Source organism: Malus sylvestris, chromosome 6, assembly GCF_916048215.2.
Source record: "Malus sylvestris chromosome 6, drMalSylv7.2, whole genome shotgun sequence".
In the NCBI taxonomy this organism is placed as follows: domain Eukaryota; kingdom Viridiplantae; phylum Streptophyta; class Magnoliopsida; order Rosales; family Rosaceae; genus Malus; species Malus sylvestris.
This window is the reverse complement of record NC_062265.1, coordinates 32,694,412-32,721,620: the sequence shown is the minus strand read 5'-3', so window position 1 is coordinate 32,721,620 and position 27,209 is coordinate 32,694,412. Positions and strand designations below refer to the sequence as shown.

The 27,209-nt window shown below is 37.7% G+C and overlaps 5 protein-coding genes across 6 annotated transcripts; 2 read left to right on the top strand and 3 right to left on the bottom strand.

Annotated features, from left to right (window-relative positions):
* The first annotated feature begins 789 nt into the window (after positions 1-789).
* Positions 790-1,927, top strand: LOC126626864 (mavicyanin-like). The gene is made up of 2 exons (XM_050296263.1): positions 790-1,015; positions 1,265-1,927. The coding sequence occupies exons 1-2, from the start codon at positions 832-834 to the stop codon at positions 1,603-1,605; spliced, it is 525 nt and encodes a 174-aa protein (XP_050152220.1). The 5' UTR covers positions 790-831; the 3' UTR covers positions 1,606-1,927.
* A 606-nt stretch (positions 1,928-2,533) lies between these two features.
* LOC126626863 (DEAD-box ATP-dependent RNA helicase 51-like) lies at positions 2,534-6,752 on the bottom strand. Its single transcript, XM_050296262.1, has 12 exons — positions 6,215-6,752; positions 5,784-5,969; positions 5,428-5,613; positions 4,996-5,079; positions 4,705-4,746; positions 4,439-4,516; positions 3,982-4,281; positions 3,693-3,731; positions 3,485-3,589; positions 3,285-3,353; positions 3,078-3,203; positions 2,534-2,945 (listed from the first exon to the last, which is right to left on the bottom strand). Exons 1-12 carry the CDS (start codon positions 6,605-6,607, stop codon positions 2,769-2,771), a joined length of 1,785 nt encoding a protein of 594 aa, XP_050152219.1. The 5' UTR covers positions 6,608-6,752; the 3' UTR covers positions 2,534-2,768.
* A 4,701-nt stretch (positions 6,753-11,453) lies between these two features.
* On the bottom strand, positions 11,454-12,870 carry LOC126626493 (protein MIZU-KUSSEI 1-like). Its single transcript, XM_050295824.1, has one exon. It carries the CDS (start codon positions 12,743-12,745, stop codon positions 11,876-11,878), a length of 870 nt encoding a protein of 289 aa, XP_050151781.1. The 5' UTR covers positions 12,746-12,870; the 3' UTR covers positions 11,454-11,875.
* A 1,220-nt stretch (positions 12,871-14,090) lies between these two features.
* Positions 14,091-17,542, bottom strand: LOC126626494 (protein Dr1 homolog). 2 transcript variants are annotated; one of them, XM_050295826.1, is made up of 6 exons: positions 17,294-17,542; positions 17,110-17,165; positions 15,569-15,658; positions 15,108-15,202; positions 14,641-14,709; positions 14,091-14,445 (listed from the first exon to the last, which is right to left on the bottom strand). In XM_050295826.1, the coding sequence occupies exons 2-6, from the start codon at positions 17,162-17,164 to the stop codon at positions 14,284-14,286; spliced, it is 471 nt and encodes a 156-aa protein (XP_050151783.1). In that variant the 5' UTR covers position 17,165; positions 17,294-17,542; the 3' UTR covers positions 14,091-14,283. The 2 variants fall into 2 exon arrangements, with proteins under 2 accessions (XP_050151783.1, XP_050151782.1); XM_050295825.1 differs by having other exon boundaries at positions 17,110-17,204; positions 17,294-17,541.
* A 1,045-nt stretch (positions 17,543-18,587) lies between these two features.
* Positions 18,588-26,230, top strand: LOC126626428 (G patch domain-containing protein TGH-like). The gene is made up of 16 exons (XM_050295758.1): positions 18,588-18,869; positions 19,308-19,398; positions 19,501-19,595; positions 20,067-20,170; positions 20,472-20,533; positions 20,633-20,707; positions 20,947-21,098; positions 22,285-22,360; positions 22,466-22,552; positions 22,688-22,765; positions 23,149-23,296; positions 23,461-23,950; positions 24,162-24,446; positions 24,537-24,665; positions 24,757-24,975; positions 25,071-26,230. The coding sequence occupies exons 1-16, from the start codon at positions 18,735-18,737 to the stop codon at positions 25,770-25,772; spliced, it is 2,928 nt and encodes a 975-aa protein (XP_050151715.1). The 5' UTR covers positions 18,588-18,734; the 3' UTR covers positions 25,773-26,230.
* Positions 26,231-27,209: the final 979 nt, after the last annotated feature.

The following is a 27,209-nucleotide window of genomic DNA, read 5'->3' as shown; positions in this document are numbered from 1 at the left end:
AATTTCCTACTCAATTATAGGTCCATGCTATTAGGCTCGACAACTATGCAGCATCAGGGATATGAGAAGGTGATCCAAACTCACCCGATGCCTCGAACCCTACTACTTCTCAGGTTCAACCCCTCGTTGCCTCTTTTTTTTCCCCCTCTTTCTACTTCTAGTGCAAATTATGTCTTCTTTTCTCAATATTCTCGTTTTACATGTCTAATGTCACCCACCTTATCTTGTAAGAAAATGTTAGAGTCTATATATTATAAAAAGACCGGGTGTACATGAAGACCAAATAATAATTGAAAGTTAAGACTTCTCATCTCTATAACCTTTTTTTGTTGTTCCTTTTCAACTTGTTAAAGTAACATTGCTGGTTTGAACGGTGAGAGATGCATTCATGTGTCATCCGACACAACTTCTTGTCATCACTAGACTATGTATTTTACCTCACTTCCGTACTTCTTTTTTCGAACGATATTCTAAAATATTCTATATTCCACATATCCGGAATTTTGAACTAAGGTAAGAAAGCTAGTTTCACTCAACAACCTCATCACCTCAGCTGCCATTTGAAAAACATTTGTACCAAGTCAAAGATAGAGAGATAAGGGTTTTGTTTTCCTCTCAAACGGCTACATCCACCTCCACTTTTTACTCCCAAAGAATCCTCACTTTTTACCCACCCTCAGTAAAAAAAAACTAATTATCCATTTACCGTAGCCTCACCTCTTTTTACCTCCTGCACACAGTATAAATTGCAGTGCTCCCTCTCACATCCATCAAATTATATTGCTCGTTTTGTTCTTGATAGGAAAAGAGTGAGCTCCCTGCACAATCCAAATGGAAACCTCCAAAGTATTTCTCTTCTTTCTTCTTCTTCTTTCTACCTTCCAAGTCCTTTTTGTATCTTGTACCAAATTTGAAGTTGGAGGCAAGAGTGGATGGGAGGTCCCGAAATCGAAGAGCCAACAAATGTACAACGAATGGGCGTCGAAAAACCGGTTCAAGGTCGAAGACACTCTATGTAAGTCACTCTTCAGCCACGTCAAGAAAAAATAACGATAGTCACTGTTATTAGTTGAACAGAATAAGATGATTAAAATATTTGTCGTATCAGAGGCTAATGGGAGGGATAAAGACAAATCAGTCACTGATCCACTCCATTTTGTGCAACTAATATCAATAACTATTGTCGGGTTTTCTTCTATCGAAATAAAAAACTTCTTGCCTATGTGTAAGTAACATTTTGCTATGTTTTGTTTCATGGATTAAGCTTTCAATTACACGAAGGACTCGGTGGTGGTGGTGACCAAGGACGAGTACGAAAAATGCCACTCTGCTCATCCCATCTTCTTCTCCAACAATGGTGCAACTACGTTCACACTGGACCGGCCCGGTTTGTTCTACTTCATCAGCGGAGTTGCCGGGCACTGCGAGAGAGGGCAGAAGATGATCATCAAGGTCTTGGAACCGGCAAGCCCGCCTCAGTCTGCTGATCAGAACTCGACGGACCCGTCGCAGACGAAGCATGGTTCGGGTGCAATGGCCGCCATCTCCTCCGCAACAACTCTTGTGTTCTGCTTTGTGTCATTTGTTGTGGTCTTTTTCTTCTAGTTGCAGTGATATGTGATGGTTTTTAATGTTCTGTGTTTTTCCGTACCCCTAGTCTGATTTGCGTCTTGAGAAGAGATTATTCCGGATCTATTCCATCAAGACCACCGAATCAAGTGATCCGGACATTTGAAATTTCATCAAACGGTCAAAAATTATTATAGCTTTTAACGAGTCAAAACAAATGAACCGTTGGATGAAATTTCAAAAGCCCGAATCACTTGACCTAATGACCTTGGTGGAAGAGATCCGGAGCATTGGGTCTTTTGAGATTTAAAGAGTGTAGACTGAAACTAATTTGGATTATGAATTTCAATTTCTTTAAGTGTGATAATTTTTCTATAGATTAGTATAAATTGGGATGGATACCTGAATCATTCTCACTTTTTTTGTTTTTGAGGGATGGCTTCGTCATGACATTCCATCTTTTCGGGGGCCGTAAAGACTCACAAAGATCTTTTTAACTTCTCAAGTCACCATTGTGTGATTTACTAACTCTATAAAAATTAAGAGAATTTAGACCTGAAATGCAATGAGTTGGAGAGAAAAGCCATAATCGAAGACTTGAAACTGAACTTCAAAACTTAAAAGGGCAGTAAGTCCACATTATCTAAACTAAGAAATATATATCATTCGGAATTTTTCAACTCAAGACCAACGTTAAACGTTTTCACGAGTCACTACTCGTTTGGATGTACTTCTAAAATAACTAAACCAATCTTAGATAAAAGTGCAGGCCAATTCTTAAAAAAGGACTTGAAGGGTTTTCAAGGAGAAGTAGCACCAGTTATGTACTTCCTAGAGGATAGAAGCACTTTGGTACCTTTGAAAGCCAAATTTTTTTCTCTAAAAGCACTTCCAAACGAGCCCTAAGTCGATAAAAAAAAACCAAAAGAAATCTTATAATTTACCGCACAGAAAAATCAAACGATTCTGGGATTGCAATTTTAATTGATATTATCATAACATGTCAAAGACAAATCTATGTCTAAAAACTTCAATTTTAATTTACACAGCAATAACCATGGAAGACGAAGCACACTGAAGCCATCGATCAAAAATTGCGTTTTACAGTCTCAGATTCGGCTTCAACGCCTCAGTAGAAGATGACAAAACTGTCGCACGAGAGAAGAAAGAAGCAGAATTGCTGCACACACAAGGCTCCTCTAGTGCCTTACAAATTGTCTATCGTCTCCGCCCTTTCGATTGCCGTAAGGATTGCTCTCGCTGAATCCATTTCGACTTGCTTCTTTACGCGTCTTCTTCTTGAACTTTGATTTGTTGCTGTCTAGGTTCAAATGCACCTTGGGTGGATTAGAAAAGCAAAACGAAGCTGCAACCGCCTGTCCAATTGCAACAAACAATGAGATATCAGGGCGGATAATCTGTGTTTCCTTACGAAAATCTCTTATCTTTACACAGTAAAGGTCAAGATGAAACGATAAATAACTTGATATCGAGAAAAAGAGGGGTACCTGCAGATCAAGCCGGTGTACATTAAAGATGTCCTTCATAGAGTGTGAATTATATGCTAATAGATAAGATGTATACGCCTCTTTTGCTGATTTATTTAGGTAGTAATTGTTTTGAACCATCTCCTCCTGCATCAGTCGAAGCAATACTTAAATTTCCTCGGGACTAGTTATTGCGTGACAATGAAAAACAATTGAACAAGAAATTACCAGTTTAGACTGCACATTCTTCAGCTTCTTTTCATTAAAATCGTAGGGTTTAACGGGGACATTTGCAGCCTGGAAACAAGAACGAGATGGATTGAAATGGAGAAAAAGCACCACACCGCAGATTGAAAAACTAAACGAAAGCTAGATATTGTTTACTTTACATACAACCTTCTGTAAAACATTTTAGCTGCAAATCATACCTTCAAATAGCGAATGAATTGCAACTCTTCAGGAATGAGGAAAAGTAGCGCCTTTCCTTTTGCACCTTCCCCTCGAGCTGTTCGACCAACCCTATGGATATATTCCTGCAAGCATATATCCCATGATACACTGTTATTCATCATCAACGAAGAATCACCAGATACTAAAACTACTAGAAATCTGTTAGAAAGAAGGAATAATAGATACCGTCGGTTCATCTGGAGGATCAAACTGCAAAATCCAGTCCTACAAGCAAAGAAAAGAAAGCAGCACAAGATTATTGTGAGCATAATGTAGATATTGCTAATAGGATAAAGAGGAGGGGACGAGGGAGATGTCTGGGAAGAGGCTGATAGATCAAGATGAATGTTGCCTTTGTGGTGAAATGAATAAACGTACTCATTGTGGTACGTAACATAATTGAATGATGGAAAAATAAAGGTAAACATAATTTTCGTGAGTTTCGGCCTGCTACAGAAAGGAAAAGGAAATTTACCACAGCAGGAATATCTAGTCCACGAGCAGCAACATCAGTACAAAGTAAGATTCCTTTCTCTGCTTTGCAAAAGTCAAAGAAAGTAGTTGTCCTCTTCTGCTGCTTTTGCTTTCCATGGATATCAAAGCAATCCACATTAACGTATCTAAGAAGTTCGGAGTGGAATTTCACTGAGTTACAAGACGAGAAGAAGACCATAACTTTCTTAGACGTATTCTTTGTCAGGAAAGAATATAAGAGTAGAAATCTCTTAGCACTTGGCACAACACAATAGCCTTGTTCCAGCCCTTCATTGGTGACCTACAGTGCACACAATCTCGTCAGATTCTACTGATTAGGGCTAAATCACAAGAAATAAAAATTTTGGATAGAGTAGAAAGTCAACTTAAATTCATAACATATATGCACATTCAACGAATATGGAATGAGGGAAAACATAATCAAACAGGATTCCTACCTTTGACCTCCCCTCATCCACATCAACGTAGATAGGTTTCTGGTCTTTTCGAAACGACAACTTAACAAGATCTTCAACCTATAGGTTTACCAGGAAAAGTGTTATCAGAACTAAGCACTCGTGTAACAAATGGGTGCACAAAGATGTGTAAGACTCAAAGAAAAAAAAGTTTGAGAACTATTGAACTGTGTTTAAGCCAAGACATTTAAAAACAATGCAGAAAGCAAGATATTGGCCACTATGCAATAAGGATACGATACACTGACCTTTTTAGTTTGGGTTGCTGAAAATAAAGCTGTTTGCCTATCCTGCACATCCATTAGCAATTCGATAAGCCAATGCACATTACCAAGTAAAACTCAAGTTGAAATGGCACCTAAACCCTAAAACTAAAGTATCCAGGCCGATTTCTGATAAAATCAGACTTAACTAACCAAACTTCAAGCTTCTCTTATTAAAAAAAAAAACAGAAGCATATGTTGCTATATACATGATACATCTAAGGATTGCAGCCTTGAGTCTTTGTCACACGAAGGTAGAAAACTAAATAAGTTTACCTTTGGCAGAATCTTGACAATCTGTTTCATTTCCTCCTCAAAGTTTGCTTCCAATAACCTGTCAGCTTCATCAATCACGAGGCACTGCAAGTCCAGGACAACAATGAAATTAAAGATTGTGAAATTTCTGTGATGTCATGATGCGCTACATCTCAATCAAAGATATCCAGCTTAACCACACCAAGAAGCTAATTCCTTTCTCTAACATAACAACAAACCACAATAGGATCCAAAAATACAATTCAATATTTCAGTAAAAGGACTAACAACCACATCAGAAAATTCTGAAGTCAAGGAAACAGTAGGTAGAATTTGCTTCGAATCAGAATGTCAACTGTAGAATCAGAATCATTTCACAAAAGAACCACTAGAAAATCTTTAGGAAGAACTAAAACAATATTCCCAAAGAATAGATGTGAGCATGTGAGGTACCTTCAAGTTCTTATATATGAATCCTTTGGTATTCTGAAGATGGTCAAGAAGTCGACCAGGGGTTGCAACCAATAAATTTACTCCTTTTACAATACGTTCTGCTTCCCCTCTCCTAGCTGAACCTCCAATTACCAAGCCAAGAGTCTGAGAGTGATACTTTAGAAGGTCCTTTGCCACAGCATGGGTCTGAATTAATTGGAAAGGAGAAATAGTCAGCGACGAATGAAGGGGTTCAAATGTAAATCTCACAATGCAATGTCATAAAAAATCTCTTGAACTGGAGCTAGCTCCATCATGCTATTGGAAAAAAATTCAACATACTCATACAAAAAACAACAATTTGCTGGGGTTTTCACCTGTATCGCAAGTTCCCGTGTTGGGCAAATCACAACAACACCCATTCCATTACGAGGAGCAAAATGTGTGTTATATAGCAGCTCCACAGCTGGTATTAGAAAAGCAAGAGTTTTGCCAGACCCTGTCCTTGCAGCTCCGAGGACATCTTTCCCGATCAAGAGCGGGGGGATTGCTCTAGCTTGAATCTGCATTCGTAATAAATTGTGAACTCAACTCATCCCAAATCATCATCAACTTTTCCAACTAGGTATCTCAACGAATACACACATTTCTCAGCAAGTACAAACCCCAAAATTCTCTGAAGTTACTAAGTTCTCGCTTGGAATATAAACAGACTTAAAATCCCAAATCCTCAAATCAATAGAGACTAGAAATCCCACAAAAAATTAAGCTAGAAGTTACCAAAATCGAATTCGAAACGGAAAATTACCTGAGTCATATACTGAAACTTCATTTCTTCAATGGCCTTGTAAGTGTTCTCAGACAAATTCAACGAAGCAAACGACTCCGTGCTCATAATCCCAGTCCCTCCGCCGCCACTCCTCACCTTCTTCTTCTCCTCCTCTTCCTCCTCCTCCATTGCTTCTTCCCCCTCCTCTTCTTCTTCCTCTTCGTCCTCCACAGGGCTCTGAGCCTCCGCTTCCTCTCCCTTCAATTTCTTCACCTTCTTCCTCTTCTTCTCGCTCTCGCCCTTAGCCTGTTCCCCCTTAGTATTTTCGGGCTCCGTACCCGCCGATTCCGACGGTTTCTTCGCTCTGTTTCTCTTGCGCTTCTTCTTCTTCGTCTCGTCCTCCGGCGGCGCGTGAAGGTTTTGGTCTGTCATGGCGACAGGTTCTCTAACGAATTAGGGTTTTACAGTTTCAGGAGGCGCAGAGGAAGAAGACGAGCTTTCTCTCGTGGTGGTGAGGGGGATGGTAGCTGTGAAGATTTTTCAGTAGGGTTTGGGCGTTATTTGTTAAACCCTAGCTGCAACTGTACTCGCTCGACTCGAACGAGTCCACCCAAATTATGAATGCTTGGTTCAAACAGGCTCAAACCCAAAAGTCCTGGGCCTCAGGCCTGTTACTATTACTAGTAATTTGGGCCTCACTTGGGTTAAACTTTCCATGTTTTGAAGCAAAGTGGCCCAACAAAAGCACTTGAACTAAAATGGTAAGAGGAAAATATATTTCCAATTTTCTCTCTGAACCTACACAACATATCGATAGAACTTTTTTTGTCGATCAAAATAAAGTGAAAAGATTATCTAGTCTTTTTATCACAAAAAAAATTATGGGTAGTAAAGTAATTTCACAAAACCAAAATTTTCTGTTTTTTATTTAAACCTCACTCACATGTGATTTGAGCATATATCCAGTGTTTAAAATTTCTTTGATACAATGAATATTTCTATAAAAATTTCCAAAAAAAACAGAGAAAGATACTGAAATATCCAAAAAATCGACAACTTCAAATGCACATTCAAAACAAGTTTGTTAACAAATTCAAAATCCTCCAAAATCCAAAAAATTCACCGCTCCACGTTCCTTGTTTCATGTCTTCAAAATTGGTAGTGAAATGAACAGAGGACGAATACAAAAATTTGCAGTAGTGCTGATACAAACATAAATTTTTTATTCTGAAAACTACCACGGGTGAAAAAAAATACCATCAACACAATTTTTTGCAAGTGAACTACGAGACCCCTTCATTGTTTTAAAATATCGTCACAATGGCATCCCACTATATATTTGGTCCGGAATACCGCCACAATATAAGCTATGATGATGAACCAACCCCACCCCCTCCCCCCCAAAAAAAAAATTGTGTATGAAAATACTAAATAAGGCCACTAGACACAAAAAGCCAATCCACTTCTATTGATCTGGCTCTTAATCTGCTTAATTATATTAATTAATCCCCATTAATTTCAACTTTCAAGCATAATTAGTCAATCCACTTGTCTAATTAAGGAAAAAGATATATGGGTGCGCAAAGAAAAGTTGTTTTCTGCATTTCAGCAGCTCTTCAAGCACGGGGCTCAGAGCCTTTTCCCTGGTTGGCTGGTTCCCCACCATAAACTGCATTTCACCTTAAATATTATGCTTTTGCTGCTTCAAGGCCTTCAACTTACTAATTAGGCCAATAATTACTTCATCATTTTAATTAAGATAATAGCTGGGCCAAATTAAGAAAGCTAGAGTAGCGCATGACGACTTTGTTAGAGTGCTAATAAAAGTTTTCGAAAAGAAATATATGGTTTGAAATTCATTTCATATTATGTATCTAACCAGTGTTTCTCATTTACTTTCTACATAACTATCTCTTATCAATATATGTCTCCCACTTAACGAGAAAAAACTTATCTACGATGGTGATGCTTTGTGGGAAGTATCGCAAGCCAATTATGCACTACCATCCGTTTTAAATTTTTAACAAGATAATGCGTGATTTGCTTGAGATACTGTCACAGTCACAGTGACCTTCTATCACATTACTACTCTCGTTCAACATAGCCTCCTTGTGTGAATTTGTAAGTTTCTTTTTGGGAGGCAGATTTTCTGCCCTCCCACTTCTCGTGCCCTCTTGTTTTGTGTGGTCACTGTTAAGCCACATTAATATTTTATATTTTTTATAGAGATAATGAGACAAAAAAGAATAATAATATAAAATGTTGATGTGATTTAACAGTGACCATACAAAACAGGAAGACACGGGATTTGAGAGGGCAGAGAATCTGCCTCCTTCTTTTTGTGGGTTTTATTTATTATTTTATTGCAGCAGCTGAGTGCTAAAGAGCTGAGGTTGTATTTCTTGGGACAATAATTGTGTAAAGCAGTGACCTACCCTAGCCAACTTTAGGTACAGCCACCAACTTTTGCATCCTTTGAAGAATGATGACGGGATGATCAAACGACCCTCGATTTCTGCGATAAGATAATTCGAAGGGATAGATTTTGATATGGAAAATGATTTCTGCACACTTTACTTACGGTTTGCATTGCATTACTTAATTTCGGTCCTTAATCTCTCTTTTGATTTTTTATTTTCAATCCAATAGCTAAACAAATGAGAAGGGTGTGCATGAATCATTTTCCACTTTGATCCCATTTGTGGACACATTCCATTTTAAAAGCTTAAAGCCAAAAGGGCTCTCTGCCCACTCTTTTCACTGCAGTTGCAGACAGAAGAAAGAAAAAGGGCATGCTTGAAAGCCTTGAAACTAGGGCATGGTGGCATACTTGCCCCCATTCTTTCCACCATAAATTCTTAAATCCGCGTATACCGTGCACTCTAGTACACTTAACTCATGTACGTTCCTCTCGAGTTTCACTTTTCTCTTAGTGTCTGTCGGATACAGGCACCGCAAATGATAATTTGTCTTCTTTTCATTACTTTGTAACTCATTTAAATCTCCAGTTGATGTGTCCAATATTAAAAATATTCACAAAATTATTGATATTTCCGTCCAAATATCTGAAAAAATCAAGATCAATATGGAAAATAGGGTGAAATGCAATCTTCACCCTATTTCAGTGAGATGTAGAAAAATCAATGAACATTGACAATATTTACCGGTTCACTACAAATTTTTTGTCGAGACCCATTGCCAATTTGAACTTATGAAATATTTTGAGAATTTTTTCTCCAATTTCAACAAATTTGAAATGAATTGATATACTCATCCCATTGTAAATTTTCATAACTACAGTCAGAGGCAACCAATATCAATATTTTTTTTTATTTTTTATTTTTATTATTATTAAGGACGAGGGAGAGGTTCGAAGCTATTAAAATAATTAGGGGACGGAAAGTTTTGAATTCGAGAAGCATAGGTGAAACCCCAACACTCTATCTGCTAAGATATCAATAACAACATATTCATATAGATATTTTTATAAATTTACATATTAATATTTTCATCTATATCAAATTTTAAACACTGAAGATGTCATGCCATAAAAAGCCACATTACTGAGGAGAATGTAACAAGGGTGATTTAAATTCAGCAGGAAATCAAATGCCAAAATGGAAAAGCAGTCAACAAGATTTATTCAGGAAAAAAAAAATTAAACAAGGAAAAAAAAAAAAAGCAGTCAATCATAAGAAAAGCCAAAATTCTGCTGTCAGGAATTGGATTTCTCCTTTTAATATATATTTTTGCTTTTGATGACTTCTATGATTACTTTAGTAAAAATATTTGTTCTTGGGATCATTTGTCACACAAAATTATATATCAAAAGCAATGATTGGAAATTGGAATTAGCCTATACTTTTAAGACCAAATGCCTAAATCTTATTGGAAGAAAGTAAAATGAACATTACTGCTCAAGGATCCAAGCTAAACAGGGAAAAGAAATTAAACAGGAAAGCAAATAAGAGAAGTGTTTGGAAGACCATCAATTTAAAATTTAAATAACATTTCGTAAATGAAATTACGTGGTTGTTGATGATTAAATTATTACTTAAGTATTGATTAATGTGCTTATTTACTATTGGTGGCAGGTGGCACATCACATGATTTGTAAATATAATCTACAAAAATTGGTCTACCTAGCATTACTTAAGCAAATAAGATCTTGTTTGGAAGTGCTTTAAAATGAATGAAAACGCTTTTGGTAAAAATGTTTTTGAAACCAATTATTAGTAAAAACGTAAGTGAATCTTAAAAAACACTTGAGTACTAAAGTTTAAGCAATATGTGATCTCATATAAGCTTTTTCTTAATTACCAAAAACATTTATGGTTCCTTTTGTATAGGTTTGGCCTCCTTTTGTTCTTGTCACTCTTGAAGATAATTTCAATTTATACATTTTTTTAGTAGTGATACAAAGCTTAGGATTAACTTGAGGTTGATTTGGTAAATATAAGTTAAGACAGTGTGCTCGTTTCTCTTGTAATCTACGTACAATTCTAACCCTCATAGATTAAAGGGAGTTTTAACGAAAAGCCCACGGTACTGTTCACTTTAACGAAAAACCATATTTTAACACTAAAAAGTCAAACATAATACTATTCACTTTACCCTTTATTTTGTCCTTATCGTTAAAACTCAAAGTTTTCAAGTCTTTTTCATTAATTTTCCTTAAATTAAAAGAGGTAAATATTATTACAAGAAAAAGCTCCTCGAGCACCCCGAACAGCCAAAAGCATCCCAATGTATGTATAGTATGACTTTTAGAGGCCAACGCATTTGCTACAAAATTAGCTTTCTTAAACACGTGATTAAAGAAGATAGTATAAAAAAAAGATGTCAGGCGTTGAATCTTTTTAATGATAGTATGCAGTAGTCTCGAGAGATTTTTAGATCGTACAATAATGTTATTAATAAATTAAGGGTGTATTCAATTGAGATTTTGAGGGATTTTAATTCTTTTAATGAATATAGCCGTATTCAATTATGATTTTAAATGATTCTCTTAAATTCAATGCGTATTCAATTAGGATTTTAAGATAGTTTATTAAAATCTTTAAAAATCCGGATGTATTCAATTAGAATTTTAAGGAAGTTTATAACATTTCAGGTGTATTAAATTAGAATTTGAATTTAAACAATTTGGAAAAATTAAGGAATTAGAGGGAATTAGAGAGATTTTGTAGTGTATTTTAAGCATTCACAAATCTCACCTCTTCCCATGAGATTTTGAGGGAATTGAATCAAAATTTTACATGTAATCTCTACAAATCAATTAAACTCCATAAAAATCCATAGATTTATAAATCCATTAGAATCTCTTAAATTCCCAATTGAATACACCCCTAAAACAGTTTAGGATGAAAAAAAAAACCTCGGTACTAGAAAAGAGAAGAAATTAACAAAAGGATTACAAATTAACATATACCCCCACAGCTACCATCATGTTCTAATGTATTTCCCCCCACCAACTAAAGTCTAAACAAAATAAAATATGAAAAATACAATAAACCCCATTTCTCCAAATATACCAAAGCACAAAATAAAACAGAAATTTAATACCAAAAAGAAAAGAAAAAACTACATGGAGAGAACTAGCTACACCTCCAATTTCCAGTTTGATCAGAGGTAAACTGAAGCACACATACTGGAAATTCGAGCAGCGGCGACGCGAATTCGTGCAGCTTTTCGGGTTTATTAGACTCGGAGCAAGTAGACACTGAGCTCAGGAGCTCCATTGCTATCAGGGTTCATCATGTAGAAGGCCTCAGAGTCTCTAGACCCAACAATTCTCTCAAACTTAGCCCTCATGTACATTAGTTCCCCGTCGGATTCGGACCCGGCTTCAGCTTCATTCCCTTCCACCGCCGCAGACGGCGGCAGCACACCAGCCCCCATTGAAATGGGCTCCACAGCTTTCAACACCTTCCACTCCTTGGCCCCACATTCTCTTCTGCTAGCAAAACCATATTTCTTACCGTTGCATAAAGTTCTCCACACTGGCTCTTCCAGCAACCTCGGAGCTTTCTCGTCTTTCTTTTTCTGATGATCGTCTTTGTGATCCTTGTCACACTCCAACGCAATTCTGACGAGCCCGGATGCCATTTCTTTAACCAACCCGCTGATCGGGGTGGCGAGCTCGATCAAGAAGGCCGGGTGTGAGCTTGGGTCTCTCTGGAGTGCAAAGTGTACGTGGCCACGCCTGGAGCCGAAAAGTGTGCCTACCACTCGAGGTCCAAGGCCGAGTGGTAGGCTGGATCGGTTCTTACCAAAAGCGTTAAGAACTGACCTCATCCTGGAAACCGCAGCCGCCTGCAGTTTCCTCCTCGGAAGTTGATGAGCCACATGACCATGCTGTTGTTTTTGATGATGATCATGCTCTTGTTTCTTCTCCTCCTCATCGGATCTTGTTTTCGACGAGGCGGAGGAGGAGGAAGAGGAGTTGAGACTCGGAAGAACTACATGATCAACATCTTCTTCTTCTTCTTCTTCTTCGTTGCCAACTTTGTTTGTCCAGTGGAAGTGTCTCTTGGAGGAGGAGTCCTGCAAGTTCCTTGCCATGCTCATTCTTATGAGAAAGCAATCAGTGGGAAGAAGGGCAGTCCTTAAAGATGGATTGGTGGGTAGAGAGAGAAAGTGAGAGAGAGAGAGAGAGAGAGATAGTGGTGATTCTGGTCTCTTCTGTCACTTTTATTGACATGTGGAGGGATTTCATTTCATTAATTCTTTGTTTCTATCCCTTTGTTGTAGCCAAAGAGAATCCTGACAAAAGAAACACAGCCTGACCCACCATCTGAATGAGCAACTCTGAGAGAGAGAGAGAGAGAGAGAGAGAGAGAGAGAGAGAGAGAGAGAGAGGGAGATTTGAAAAATAGAAAAGAAAGGAATCTGAGGAGACAATGTGTATGTTATTTCACTTTCTAGTGGGGTAAAGAGGAGAGGGGGAGAGGGAGAGGGATGTTTGCTTGACTGACTCTTTTGACTTGAAATCCCCAAAACTGCAAAGAGATGGCAACCAAAGGCCACACAAACCCAAACCATCACCATTCACACCAGACATGCTCGCCACAAGTCACTAGCTTCCATAACTCATATCATAATTAAGATAAAGACTTTCATTTAACGGGTATATTATCATGCTGATATTCTAAATCAATCATTATTATGTGAGATAGTACAAGCTCACGGTGCTGTTTCATTCACTTGTGACAGTACCAAAAACTTTCATATACTGCAATGCTTGATTAGTTTTTGTACCCATACCAATACAATGAGAGAGACTAATCTACTATCAGGACATCACTGTGACAGTATCTCAAACTAATCACGCATATTGTCTTGCAAGAAAGTCAAAATACATTACATCATGTCATTAACTTGCGATACAATCACAAACTATTCTAGATGACATTGCGTGATTGGTTTCAGTACGTGGTTGGTAAGTTTCTCACCATGGACCATACCATGCCCATGCCCATACCCACGTCCTCTTCTAGTTGAGCTGTGCACCAGCCGTGTGGTGGTGTTGCTTGTTGGGGTTCTCATGAGAACACTGAAATCTCTTGGGCTATGTTGGGTGCAGAGTCTACACTTCACCTACCTGCGAACTGACACCTCAATGTTTGTGGGGACCCAGAAACCAAACCCTAACTCTTCCATTGAAACATTAAGGCATCGCTTTCCTTATCGAGCAGAGCCTATTTGTAAGCCTCTCAAATCTCAATGCGAGCCTTACCATACCACATCTGTTGGTGCTTTAGATAACACTCTTTTGTAAGTCGTTGCATCGCGTTAGATGTTTTGTGAGAGCAAAAAGAAAGCACAGACGCGAGTAACCATATGAACGAGTTCTGTCGTCCAAACTATTAACTAAACAACGCCAAATAATTACATACAGCGGCGGCACCAGGACTCGGACAAACTCTACTAATTACATTAACTTATAGACATGGATCCATAAAGACAATACAACATAAGCGTGCATAAGGACATAGACCAGCACACTCACTACTCAATGGTTTCTTTTTTTGTACATATACGAGAAGCACAAATCGATAAGTCGAGGATACTTGCCTACGGTTCACAAAAAAGAAAAGGTCCTAAAGTTAGCTCTCTAAACTTTGTTCGGGGTCTGGTTGCTTGGGTGCAGCGGCACCACCATTCATTCTGGCACGTGCCTCGGCAAACATCCTCTGCTGCTCAGCCAAGGCTTCTTCCTCTGTCATCTCCGCTCCGTTGCCCCATTTGACACTTTTTGATAAGTCATGCTGCATGACGGAATCCCACTTGCATCAGTATATACTTTTATGTCGGAAGATCATGACTGCTTAACAAATTAAAGATAGATATGTGAACCGGTTAACTAGTTGTAAGTGCGGGAGTGTGCAAGCATGTGTACATAGATAAAGGCAACTGCAGGTTTAAACCAGCTGCACAGAAGGCACAACATCGTGAACACTTACCATAGTCTCAAGCTTGTGTTGTTCATATGCCGAGTAAACTTCCTCAACGTACTTGCTAAACCCAAGAACCTGATAACACAGAAGATAACAAATGTCATAATGCAGTCGTCGTAAACAGGTCACACGATATAGGACATATTTGCTCCTGGCCACTAATTACAATACTAACAAACTACCTTCCATTATTGGTATACGCACAAATCAGTGGTAACAATTTAAGCTTATCATACAGATATGCATCTCATCGAGGATCCATGCAGACCAACGTCATGATAGCTATCATGATAGAAGTATGAAATTCATGTAGGTAATGCCTACAAGTATAAAGATACATCCATATGCACAGACTCATAGACATACTGACTGATACTGCAATATGAAAGTACAGAAGCACCATGGACAACAACAATTTACGAGAACCATATTTATAAAACTTAAAAACATGTCCAAATGGGTTGTTTACAAACCTGTAAAGCCTTGAGTACATGCTCAGGAGCTATTGTTCTTTTCTCCTCTCTGCTACAAACTTCATTTGACTCTGACGAGATGAGATTTATAAACTCTGCAAAAGCAATAACGTAACTCATGACGGCTTTTCTTCAGTAATAAAGAAAATAAAACATCCATCAAATCAAAGCACCAAGACAGTAGACAACAATTCAAAACCCAAAGTTATGGGGCAAACAAAGAGGTTGGGAGGAAATCCAACTGCTATAACTGACAATAAAAAGAGCATCTTCTGTGTTAACTGAAACCACTACATTTGACATGCAGAACATGCTATTGGCCTAAACGGATAAGGGTTTAATCTATACAGACACCAAGAGACAAAGACATATGCATTAGCAAAAGAAAAACTAAAGCAAGTTTGAATCAAAGTACAAATGTAAAAACGTAAACTAAAGATAACAAATTCATATATTCTCACCTACGCAACACTCAATCAAAAGATCTTGAGCATCTCTTGCAACGCGTACATCTGGTGGTAACATCTCTTTAATGATTTTCGTCATGGTTGCTGAAAAAATGAATATTAATCATAAGCTCGACGTACATCTGGCGGCAATATAGTGTATAATAAACAGTAGGTTTAACAACCTCTGTGTTTATACCTAAAATCTATTTTAGTCACTGTGTTTTCAATTCATCCGATTTGGTCACCGTGTTTAGCAAAGTTTGCAATCTCAGTCAATTCCGTTAACTTTCTGTTAAAAGTAATATTAAAATATTTTTAACCAATTTTAAAATTATAAAAAGTACTTCAAGCCTATTTTAAACACATTTTCTAAAATTAAAATACTTAAAAAAAAAAACTCATAAAAAAAAATCACCACCGCCACCCCCAACCTCCCACCAACCCAGATCAGTATCTCTCATTTAAAAGTATCTCCTCTCTTTCAATCCCTCCACAAATCCCACCCCACCTCCCAGTGCTCCCACAAACATCTCCCTCCACCAACCTAAAATGCCCAAAGCCCCTCACCGATACAAAAACTCAATACCAGATACTATGGTCCCAAAAGATCATCAGAAAGATAGAGGTGGTTGATCGGTGTAGGGGTGGCGGTAGTCCTAACCCACTTCTCCAGATTCTACCCCTTGATCTCCCTTTGCCTTTGGTCCAAAAATGCAATATAAATCTTTTCATATAACTTTTTTTTTAATTGATTAATGAATATTTAATGTTTCAAATAGAAAGTCAACGCAAGCAAGCGACTGAGATTGCAAACTTTGAGAAACACAGTGAACAAATGGACGAATTGAAAACACAGTGACCAAAATAGATCTTAGGTATAAACACAGTGACCAAAAAAGTTTTTAACCCTGAACAGTATAAGATGCCATATGGTGAATTCAAGAACATAAAGAAACCATGAGGAGCAACAACTAGAGATGATAAAAGTATAGACTAATATCATTAAGTGATAGAGATAAATGATTACAGGGACATATGATTAGACAAGTAAAGCGAAAATAATTTGTCGCACCCGGTTAAGGGGTTGCCTCAACATGAGGAAACATGAACTAGCACCCAACTTAATGACAGTTCTAATCACATGCTGAAAGCAGTCCTTAAAGCAAATTCGGGGCCCCTAACCAGCAAGCAAACCATGCATACCTAATCCATCCAAATCAAAATTTTATTCCCTTTGTTTATACCGTTTTACCCGCGATTTCGTATCCGATAAATCAATTTCTTGAAGCCCTTAATTCAATATACTGGATTTTGTCTATCATTATTTTCAATCGAGCTTTAATTAATCAATTTACATAAGCAATTAGCAAAAAATGAAGAACAGCAGCAAATCCCCAAACCCTAGGGCACTAATGTTGCCGAAACCGTTCTATCACAAAATCCAAAAATAATTACACCAAATTAACAAAAAAAAAAAAATCATGAAATCGATAAACCTAACAACAAAAATCTCAAATATCAAACAAATAAATATACAAAAATTACGAATCTACCTTTCGGAAGCGAAGCATCTTCCTTTGACTTCCCGATGATGTCCATCGGATCCATCCTGAACCAGCGCACACCGTAAAACTCTCAAAATCAACACCTACATATTCAAAAGTTCACCGGAAATATACAAAACGGAAAAAAAGATACCACAGATCTGAAGATTCCCGCAGAACGGAGACGACTTACCTGACCTGATAACCGAGTTGAATCGGAGAGCGAGAGAACACGAATCGGACGGCGTAGACGACGAATCAATCAACCAATCGACGGCGATCCGAGTTGCAGGAAGATCAAGAATCGGAAGGGGGCCATGGTGTTGAATATATGGATTTATCCGGGGAAGGGCGTTGGGTTCTTCAGGATAAGAGAGCCAGATCTCGCTCGCAGACGATTAGGGCAAACGAAACAACTCCCCCCCCCCTCCCCCAAAAGCGCGTTGATTTACGAGTCCACCACGCGCGTCGTTGAGGAATTTTCGACGTCCGTGTTTTCGGGGTGTGAGTGGTTAGCGGGTGCTGCGCACGCGGAATGGGGACGCGTGGAGGTTTTTAGGGATTGTTAGGTTTTGTTAGCGAGAGGGTTCTACACTTTCATCTTCCAGAAAGAGCCAATGGCGATTTGGCGCGTTTGAGAAAATCACCCGAAATTAACTTTGGGATGTTTTTGGTTTACCAGAAGGATCCTTCGAGAAGCACAAATTATATGCTTATTGTATCAAGCAATAAAGAGTTTGTTTAGATGTACTTTTAAAATTACTGAAAACATTTTTGATGAAAATGTTTTTGGAATCAATTCTTAGTAGGAAAACACTTTAAGTGCTTTTGGAACCTAAAAATATTTTTTCTAAAAACGATTTCAGTAATTTTAAAAGTACATCCAAACGAGCTCGAAGTATCTTTCAGAGATTCACTTAACATTTTACTAAAGATGATTCAAAAGCATTTTCACCAAAACCCCTTTTAACCATTTTAAAAACACTTCAAAATAATCCATATAACCACTTGAAATGCTAAGTTCTTTTTGTTCAAATTTTACATGTAATATTTTTTGTTTAGTGTGTAAGGTCTAAGGTTTGAGATTTGTGTCAAATATGAAAATTAGAGTAATTATTAGTAATGATCAAGTAAGAAATTAGATAATTTTGGTTCCAATTTGCAATTAAACAAAATAATTGATTTTTTTAACAAATGATATTGGTTATTTGATTTCATTCCTTCTTATTATATAATTTTTTTTTCTGCAATTTAGTTCGGAAAAAAAAATCCAACAAAGAAAAAAGTTGGAAAAAATGAATAGTTATATTTTGTAGTGTCAGTCCAGACCAAATTAATCAGGCCAATCAGCCCAAAGATTGCATAAAAGGGGCGGCCTCATACTCAGTGGGTCGACTGCCAATCACATCCGGCCCAATCAGTCCAGCCCAAAATACATTTTTTTTTTCCGGTCCAAAAATACAAAAATACTTCGCTTTCTTCGACCTCACTCACCTCCCTCCCTCGTTCTCTCAGGGCTTTGCCGCCCCTGTTCGCCCTGCAACGATTACTCCGGACGAAACCCTAATCCTTCATTAATTTTGATTACGCGTAATTTTTCTTAATTATCAATATATTAAGAAATTAATCAAACAATGGCTTCGGACGAAGACGATTTCGTTTTCTACGGAACACCGATAGAGCGCGAGGAAGATTTCACCAGTCGCAAGAAGAAGTCCGTCGCCGAGGCCTCCGGTAACTTGCGCACTGTCGTTCCTTGGAAGCAAGAGGTATGTTTTTTCTCTCATCTTTTGTTTGGTTCCTGAGAAAGCTCGAGAAAGTAGAAAGAATGGAGAAATTTGAATGTTATGTATTGGAGTATGACAGTTGAGTTTTAAGGTCAGTTGTGTTGAGCTTAGAAGTTGTGCAATTGGTTTTAATGTGAAGAAAGAGAGTTTTCAATTGGTAGTTTTAGTAATGAGTTTGGTTGATGAGAAAATTTGAAAAGGAATATGAAATTGTGGACTTATTTTGGGTGAGCTAGCTGCAGGTTGAAATGGGTTGTTTTCCCTTTCGAATTTTTGACATTGAAGATGATAATTGGCTAAGCTCGTATAGCGGAATTATGATGGGTGATGCATGTGGGATGCCGATTTCCATGGTTCTGCTAACTGTTGATGTTTAAATGAACAGTCTTGTTCACTTCTCTAAATTTTCTATGTCTCCAGGTTAGAGATGAAGAAGGGAGAAGGAGATTTCATGGTGCATTTAGTGGAGGGTTTTCTGCCGGCTATTACAATACAGTTGGCTCAAAAGAGGGTATTGTTACATCACTCTTTTATTTGAACTAGAAATATGATTCCTTTTCTTAAGATGTTCAAGGGTAGCTAATGGTTTAAGCCATCTGATACAAATGTGCAGGGTGGACACCACAGACTTTTGTGTCATCGCGGAAGAACAGAGCTGAAGTCAAAGCGCAGGACATTACAAACTTTTTAGATGAAGATGAAAGAGCTGTATGTTTGATCTTGGCTTTGACCTATTACACCAATTTCATTTATATCCTTCAACTTTGTGAATATATTACAAACACTGTTAATGTTGGAATCATCGCCTTTTAAATTGGTAAATTACATGTATATGCATGCTTATTTCATGCTTATTTATTCTATTTACCTAATATAAACTTTACAACGAAGGGAATGAAAACCTATTCGTTGGAAAATCACAACCTTTATTTGGTTTCAATTATATAAGAATTCTCATTTAGCAAAAAAATGGATTAAAAGTAGGAAATAGGGTAATTTTCTTTCTTATGTAATATTTACTGTTGTCTAGCTCTTAAAAAAATGAGTAGTATACTTATGTTTTGAGTTCTTTAGGTATCATATTGGATGACCATGGAGTTCCTGTAGATACTAGATAATGAGGACTACCGCCACTTTAGATTTTAAATCAGTTTTCTGACTCTTCTTCTTAACATTTAGGAGCTTGAAGGCCAATCTTTGGGGACATCCATGCAGTTTGATACATTTGGATCTACAGCTGCTGAACTTGCTCGTAAACAAGCTGAGAAGGAACAACAGAAAAGGTTAGGGTGTTGGTCAATTGCAATTCTAGTTTAATCAATAACCAAGTTGATCATAATAATACAAGTTAGTCATTTGGATAAAAATGATAAGGTTCTGCATGCTACTTTTCGGTGTACCCTAACCTTTAGGTTCTAGAGAGTTGTAATACTTTCATACCATTGCGGAACACAATTAAGTTGTTCAGGTATTAGGTTCTAGTGATGTACATGGGATACAGATTTTTCTTAAAATGTACTCCTTGAAAATAGTGTCATGCATTGTTTGCTAACTTGTTGATATCTTGTTTGTCATGTATTTTAGGCCGTCAGCTATTCCTGGACCTGTTCCTGATGAATTAGTTCTTCCAGCCACAGATTCTATAGGTTTGTTTCTGTAAATTTGGGTTAGTGATTGTTCAAATAATGTTTTCTTTAAAGTTATTAGTTGCACATCTTTTATCCCCTGCTTGCTGTTTTTATTAGGTGTAAAATTGCTGCTGAAGATGGGATGGCGTCATGGTCGTTCAATCAAGGATTCACATACTGATTTATCATATGGTACGTGGCATGCAAACTCAAAGTTGTTCTAAAATTAACTGCTCTTGTATCATTTGATGTGTGTGAATTATATGCTTATTTTATAACCTGGAACTTAGATCAGTAGTATGAGGTGCTTTGCTAACTTTGATTAGCATGTGTGGGCTTACCAGAATACATACAGTTTCATCTGATTTCTCTTGTTCGAGGTTTTTATGTCATGGCTTAAAGCCTTAAACTATTTCTTGTCCTTTGTACAGATGCTCGAAGGGAAGCTCGAAAAGCTTTTTTAGCATTTTCTTCCAGTGATGCAAAAACACAGCTGGCTGACTCTGAGCCCGTTCATGGCAAACTGGACAATCATATTGAGCTGCCTGCCGTTGATGATGTTCAATCTTCTCAAAGCACACCTGTAAGTAAATTTTCTTTTCCATGTAAGTCATTCTTTTATTTTTTTGTTTTCTTTCTTGATTCAGTATTTCAATCACAATGGATAATTCTCATGCTATGTTAACAGAACAGATGATCCTCTTGTGTAGATTCATAAGTTGAGTTGGAGTTTTGGAACGTGTAAATTTTTTTCTTTTGGTATCAAATGAGATAGGGGTGAGGATCGGAGATCAGGAAATACCAAAGAGCGACCGTTTTCGCTACCTAGGATCAATCTAGCAAAAGAACGGAGAATTAGATGGAGACCTCAACCATAGAATACAAGCTGGATGGATGAAGTGGAAGAGTGCATCCGGCGTGTTGTGTGACCGTTGTATGCCACTGAAGCTCAAGGGAAAATTTTATAGGACGGCAATAAGGCCGGCGATGTTGTATGGCACAGAATGTTGGGCGGTGAAGCATCAACACGTACACAAAATGGATGTAGCGGAGATGAGGATGCTTCGTTGGATGTGTGGGCACACGAGAAAGGATAAGATTAGGAATGAGGATATCCGAGATAAAGTAGGAATAGCCGAAATTGAAGGAAAGATGAGAGAAAATCGGTTACGGTGGTTTGGACATGTGCAAAGAAGGCTTACTGACGCTCCGGTTCGAAGATGTGACTATGGGATAGAGGTTCAGGGCCGAAGGGGTAGAGGAAGACCTAGGAAAACTTTGGAAGAGACCCTAAGAAAAGACTTAGAGTACTTGGATCTAACGGAGGACATGACACAAAACCGAGCGCAATGGCGTTCTAGGATTCATATAGCCGACCCCACTTAGTGGGAAAAGGCTCTGTTGTTGTTGTTGTTGTTGGTATCAAATTTCTTTGTCCTGCCAGTGCTCGTTTTCTTGATGAGTTCCTTTAACCATTATGATTTTGTAATAGACTCCTTTTGAGGAGCGGCAGCCACTGGATACTTCATCCCCGGATCCATTTGTTCTTTTAACATAATTGTACTGCTGGGTTTCCAATGATTTCTTTCCAATAACAGAAAGACTGCATTGCTTTTGCAACTTACCAATTTGTAGCTTGTAGCAACTCAAGAATTTCCATATCCTTTATCAATTCAAATTTTGACAAAAAGGACCCCTTTTCAACATGAGATAAAAATTTCATTTTATTTTTGTTGGATTTTCTCTGTGCCTCACATCTTTTCCTTTAGGTTTATGTACTCTACCCAAAGCAGGACCTTCATGGATTAGGTTTTGATCCTTATAAGCATGCTCCTGAGTTTAGGGGTAAGTGTTTATTTATTTATTTATTTTTAAGATAACTGGGTCATATTTCTATGATTATGACAATCTAATGCATCCTAACTACTAATTTTAATTGGTTTTATTCAGATAAGAAGAGATCGCGCCCATCTGAGAATAGGGGTATTGGATATAGAAGTGCCCGTTCAATGGACAATAATCTTTTCGGCTTCAAGTGTAAGATTTATGATCCAGATAAACAAACTTTTTTTTTGGCCTTCTAATTTAGGGCTCTGTCCTCTTATTGCTTTTATTTGGTCGCACGGATTGGTTGGCCTTAACTTATGATTGATTTATCTTGTTATTCATCAGCAGGAAAGGTTGCTCCTGGTTTTGGAATTGGAGCACTTGAAGAACTTGATGCTGAAGATGAGGATGTTTATAACTCGGGTTAGTGTTATTGTCACAAATAATCAATCTTTTGCAGTAATCATAGCCATTATAGAGTCATTGCTTTCATTGCATTGAATCACTTTCTGGTTTTGGTGCTGGTCTTTCCCTATTATGTTTTCTGGGAGAAACTACTCAAGATGTGATTAATTTAATCAATGCTTTCCCCTTCCCTTTATTCAGACCACAAATTGCTCCATTGCATTTTTTTTCTTCATTTTGCATGATGTATCCCACAGCTTGTGATTTACTGGGTAAAGACGTATAGTTCTGTAGTGATTAGACCTGTTAGTGGGATTAATTTTGGGTTAACCAGATTACATTTTTGTTGAAAATTATTAATTATTAGTGCTCAAATTTTTGCAATTGTACTTCTTGTTCAGGTTACGACTTTGAGGAAACTTATGTTGAAGATATTGACGATGAGCCTTCAAGATCAATCATGGATAGCAAGCAAAAGTTGGTTCGAAAGGAACCAGGTGGTCTCGCTGGATTTAGACTTGCATCTAACTCAGACTACCAGCATGAGAGGTAATTAGAGGTTTTAGTTTTCTGGTGCATGTGAGTTGCCTTTTTTTCATTGATTTATTAACTTTATATTCATGCAAGTATGCTGAAAAGAGTCATCCTTCCACTTGTTTTTTTTTTCTTTCTGAATGCATAAATGCTAACTATTACTCTGGGATTTGTTCCAGATTTGATCCTCCTGTAGTACCAAAAGATTTTGTACCCCACCATAAATTTTCTCAGCCTCTTGATACGGGCTACAAGCTTGGAGATCCTGGTCCCCCAGAAGTATCTCCTCCCGAAGATAATAATCTGAAACTCTTAATTGACGGGGTCGCAACTTTAGTAGCTCGATGTGGTAAATTATTTGAGGATCTCTCCAGAGAGAAAAATCAGTCAAATCCCTTGTTTAGGTTTCTAGTTGGAGGGAATGGCCATGATTATTATGCAAGGAAACTGTGGGAGGAGCGACAGAAGCGAGGCAATCACACCAAGGAGATATTGGATGGTAAATTGTCTCCACGAAAGCAGAAAATGACAGCAGAGAACCGTGGAAAAATTTTAGGGGAAAGGCCATTGGAACGAAGCTCCAAAGAGTCAAATTCATCTGTTGCTTCTAAAGATGCCATTCAGCTTCAGTACAATCTATCAGATACTTTTACTAAACCTGCATTAGATGTGAGTACGATACATCTTGCTTGTCCCCTTTCTCAAATGTTTATTTTCATAAATTTTTTGCGAATCTAGATTGTAATGTCCTTGGTTTACTTATGCATTGCCTTAGCTACCAATAGTTTTTCATATTTGCGTGAATGAACAAAAGAACTGGGTTGTGTTTGCTCAAGGAAAGTTTTAGATTTTCTCACTTTGTTTTTTGTGTTGAATGTAGGGCGAGATGCTGGAAGTTGCAAAACCTTTCAATGATGATCCTGCAAAGCAAGAAAGGTTTGAGCGGTTTCTCAAGGAGAAGTATCAAGGAGGACTTCGATCTACTGAGTCTGGCGGAGCGAGTCATATGTCAGAAGCAGTTCGTGCTCGTGAGAGATTGGACTTTGAGGCTGCAGCCGATGCAATACAGAAAGGGAAATGGAGTAAGGAAAGCAAACTCTCCACATCACAGTTCATGGATTTTTTATCTGCTGGAGCCATGCAGTTTACTTCTGGGGGATCAGCGGTATGTTTTGCTGTTGGTTATCAGGTTTTGAAGTTGTAAATGTGATTTTTTTTTAAATTTAATTATTTGGTTTCTTATTTTTTAAAACAGCAAGCCAAAGACACTCAAGCTGAAAAATCGATAAAAAAGGAAGTTTGCATAAAACGGACAGAATATCAGTGGCGTCCTTCACCTATTTTATGCAAACGCTTTGATCTCATCGATCCTTTCATGGGGAAGGTGCAGTTGAATACTCCTCTATAACTCCTGCTCTCTCTCTCAACATTTTTCTTATCACCATACCTTAAACATATGATACTGTCACATGCAGCCACCACCAGCTCCACGGATGAAGAGCAAAATGGAAACTCTGATTTTTACATCAGATTCTGGAAAAGACACAAAAGCAGAAGAAACTGTAATTGTAAAGAGAGACTACATCCCTGCTGTTCAATCTTATGCCCAAGGAATAAGCAAAGATGTAGTTGACGAGGAAAGCACAATTGATGTTGAAGTTGAAAACGTTGAGAGGCCAGTTGACCTTTACAAGGTGCTTTAAACACAATATTCAATAATTTGTTTTTACGTGCATATGTTATACGTAGCGTAGAATATGGCCTAATATTAATCTTCATTTGTGTGCAGGCTATATTTTCTGATGATGAGGATGATGATGAGGATGCCTCTATTCCCAAAGGGGTCGGTAAGCCAGAGAAGAAGGTTGAAGCAGCTAATACAACATTAAACCGTTTGATCGCAGGTGACTTTTTGGAATCCTTAGGAAAAGAACTAGGCCTAGAGGTTCCCCCTGAGCTGCCCTCATCAACGAACAAAGCCAGGACTTTGCCTCCCAAAGGAGCTGGTTCAGGGCATTCCAGGATCCTGCCAGTTGATAATAAGCCACCTTCCACTCGCGATATTTCACACAGACCAGAAAGTTCTCAAGATGCTCCACGTGACAATACTGAGCCTTTGAATGGTAACTTGACGGGTAATTCAGCGAGAAGTAATAGCAAAAACGCAGAGAAGGATGCTTTGGGGAATCAGTTTGACAAGATTATTTTTCAAAAAGCACCTCAAGAAGATAGGAAGGAGAAAACACCCTCAAGGCGGCACCAGAATGTGAGCAACAGTTCACCATCAGAAGATGAAAGGAGCAGAAAGCGCTCTAGGAGACATCGGCATAGACACAGTGATTCAGATAGCGATTCATCCAGCGATCATTGGGACCATCACCGTTCTAGGTCTAAAGGGAAGAAGAAAGGATCCTCTCGAGAAAAGAGCAGTAGTAGCAGAAAACACTCGAAGCATCATAAACGTCGAAGCAGAGAATCCCCCGAGAAGTAACGTTCAGAATCCAGGAGAGACAAGCACAGAAGGCGAGATTGACATTGATGTACTATTTCCTTAAACAGTGCATCTATTTGCACAAGGTTCAGAATGACGGGCCGGATGCCGGCCGTATTGTTTAGTTGATCGGGAAGCTTTGCCGTGGCGCTCGTGTTTCGATACTTACAACTGAAGTTAGATTTTTGCTGGAGAGTAGGATTCAGTATTCACCTTGTGTGCATGTAAGAGTTTGAAACATTACTGCAGTTGGATGTAATATTGCCGTTGAGGTAATATATGTATAGTTAGTGGGTATATTTGCAAAATTTGAAATCTATGTTGCTCGAATGAAAAAGTAGGTATATCTTTAGCAGAAGAAAGGTAGGTGCAAAGAAACAAGATTTGTGGACGGTTATATCCTTGGTTCCAGACAACTTGGAGTCTCTGAAATATACTTTTGAATATCTTTCGAGGAACTTCTGAATATTTGGTATGAGTTCTTTTGGCACTTACTAAGTGTTTGATGTAATGCTTGTTGGGCATATGTTCACAGATTGTGTCGACAGCACTTGATAAACTCTCTCTATATCACTTATCAGATTGCTTCTGCATATGTTGATATTTGTTTACATGTGCGCAACATGATTTGACTGTTGACAATAAGCCAGTGTTCGATGAAATTCCTCAATGAAAAAATTGAATTTTTTTTTACGGGTTTCGTTTTTTGTTTCTATTTAAAAGACTTATACTTTAATGTGAGCCCAAGGTTCAAATCTTGGATCCACTCTTGAAACTTACATACCTATTTCTATCTCACTTAATTTATTTCGTAGTTGTCATTTCTCTATCCTACTCATCAAATGATCACATCACAAATAAGATAGAAAATGATTAGTTGGTTACACGAAAGAATCTTCTTTTACATTCGATAACACAGAAATCTGTCTATAAAAGGAAAAAGACTTTGTACAAGTCCACATAAAACAGAGGAATTATACTTATTAGTCAAACTTGTCTGCCAAAATTCTTTCTTAATTACTGTTTACTTAATAAAATGATTAATTAGAGCACGTGATTGGTCTTGTTTGACCCTCCGACCTCGCTTCCACAACGACATGTCGTTTTAATGATTTTTTTTTACTGCTCCGTTTCACAGTTAGCTACCACTAGCTTTTCCTTGCTTCAATTTTATTAAAAAAAAAAATATCAAAATGACAATTACATTGTTAGAAAAACTAATGAAAATGGTTTGGAAATTTTGACTTTTACCGATAAGGACAAAATAAAGGGTAAAGTGAATAGTATTAAAATTGACTTTTTAGTGTAAAAATGTGGGTTTTCATTAAAATAAACAGTACAAGAAGTTTTTCATTAAAATTTCCATTATTATTTAGAAGATAATTTTCATACACTATTTTTAACTATTGAAGCAAAAAAGTAGAGAAAAATCAAGAA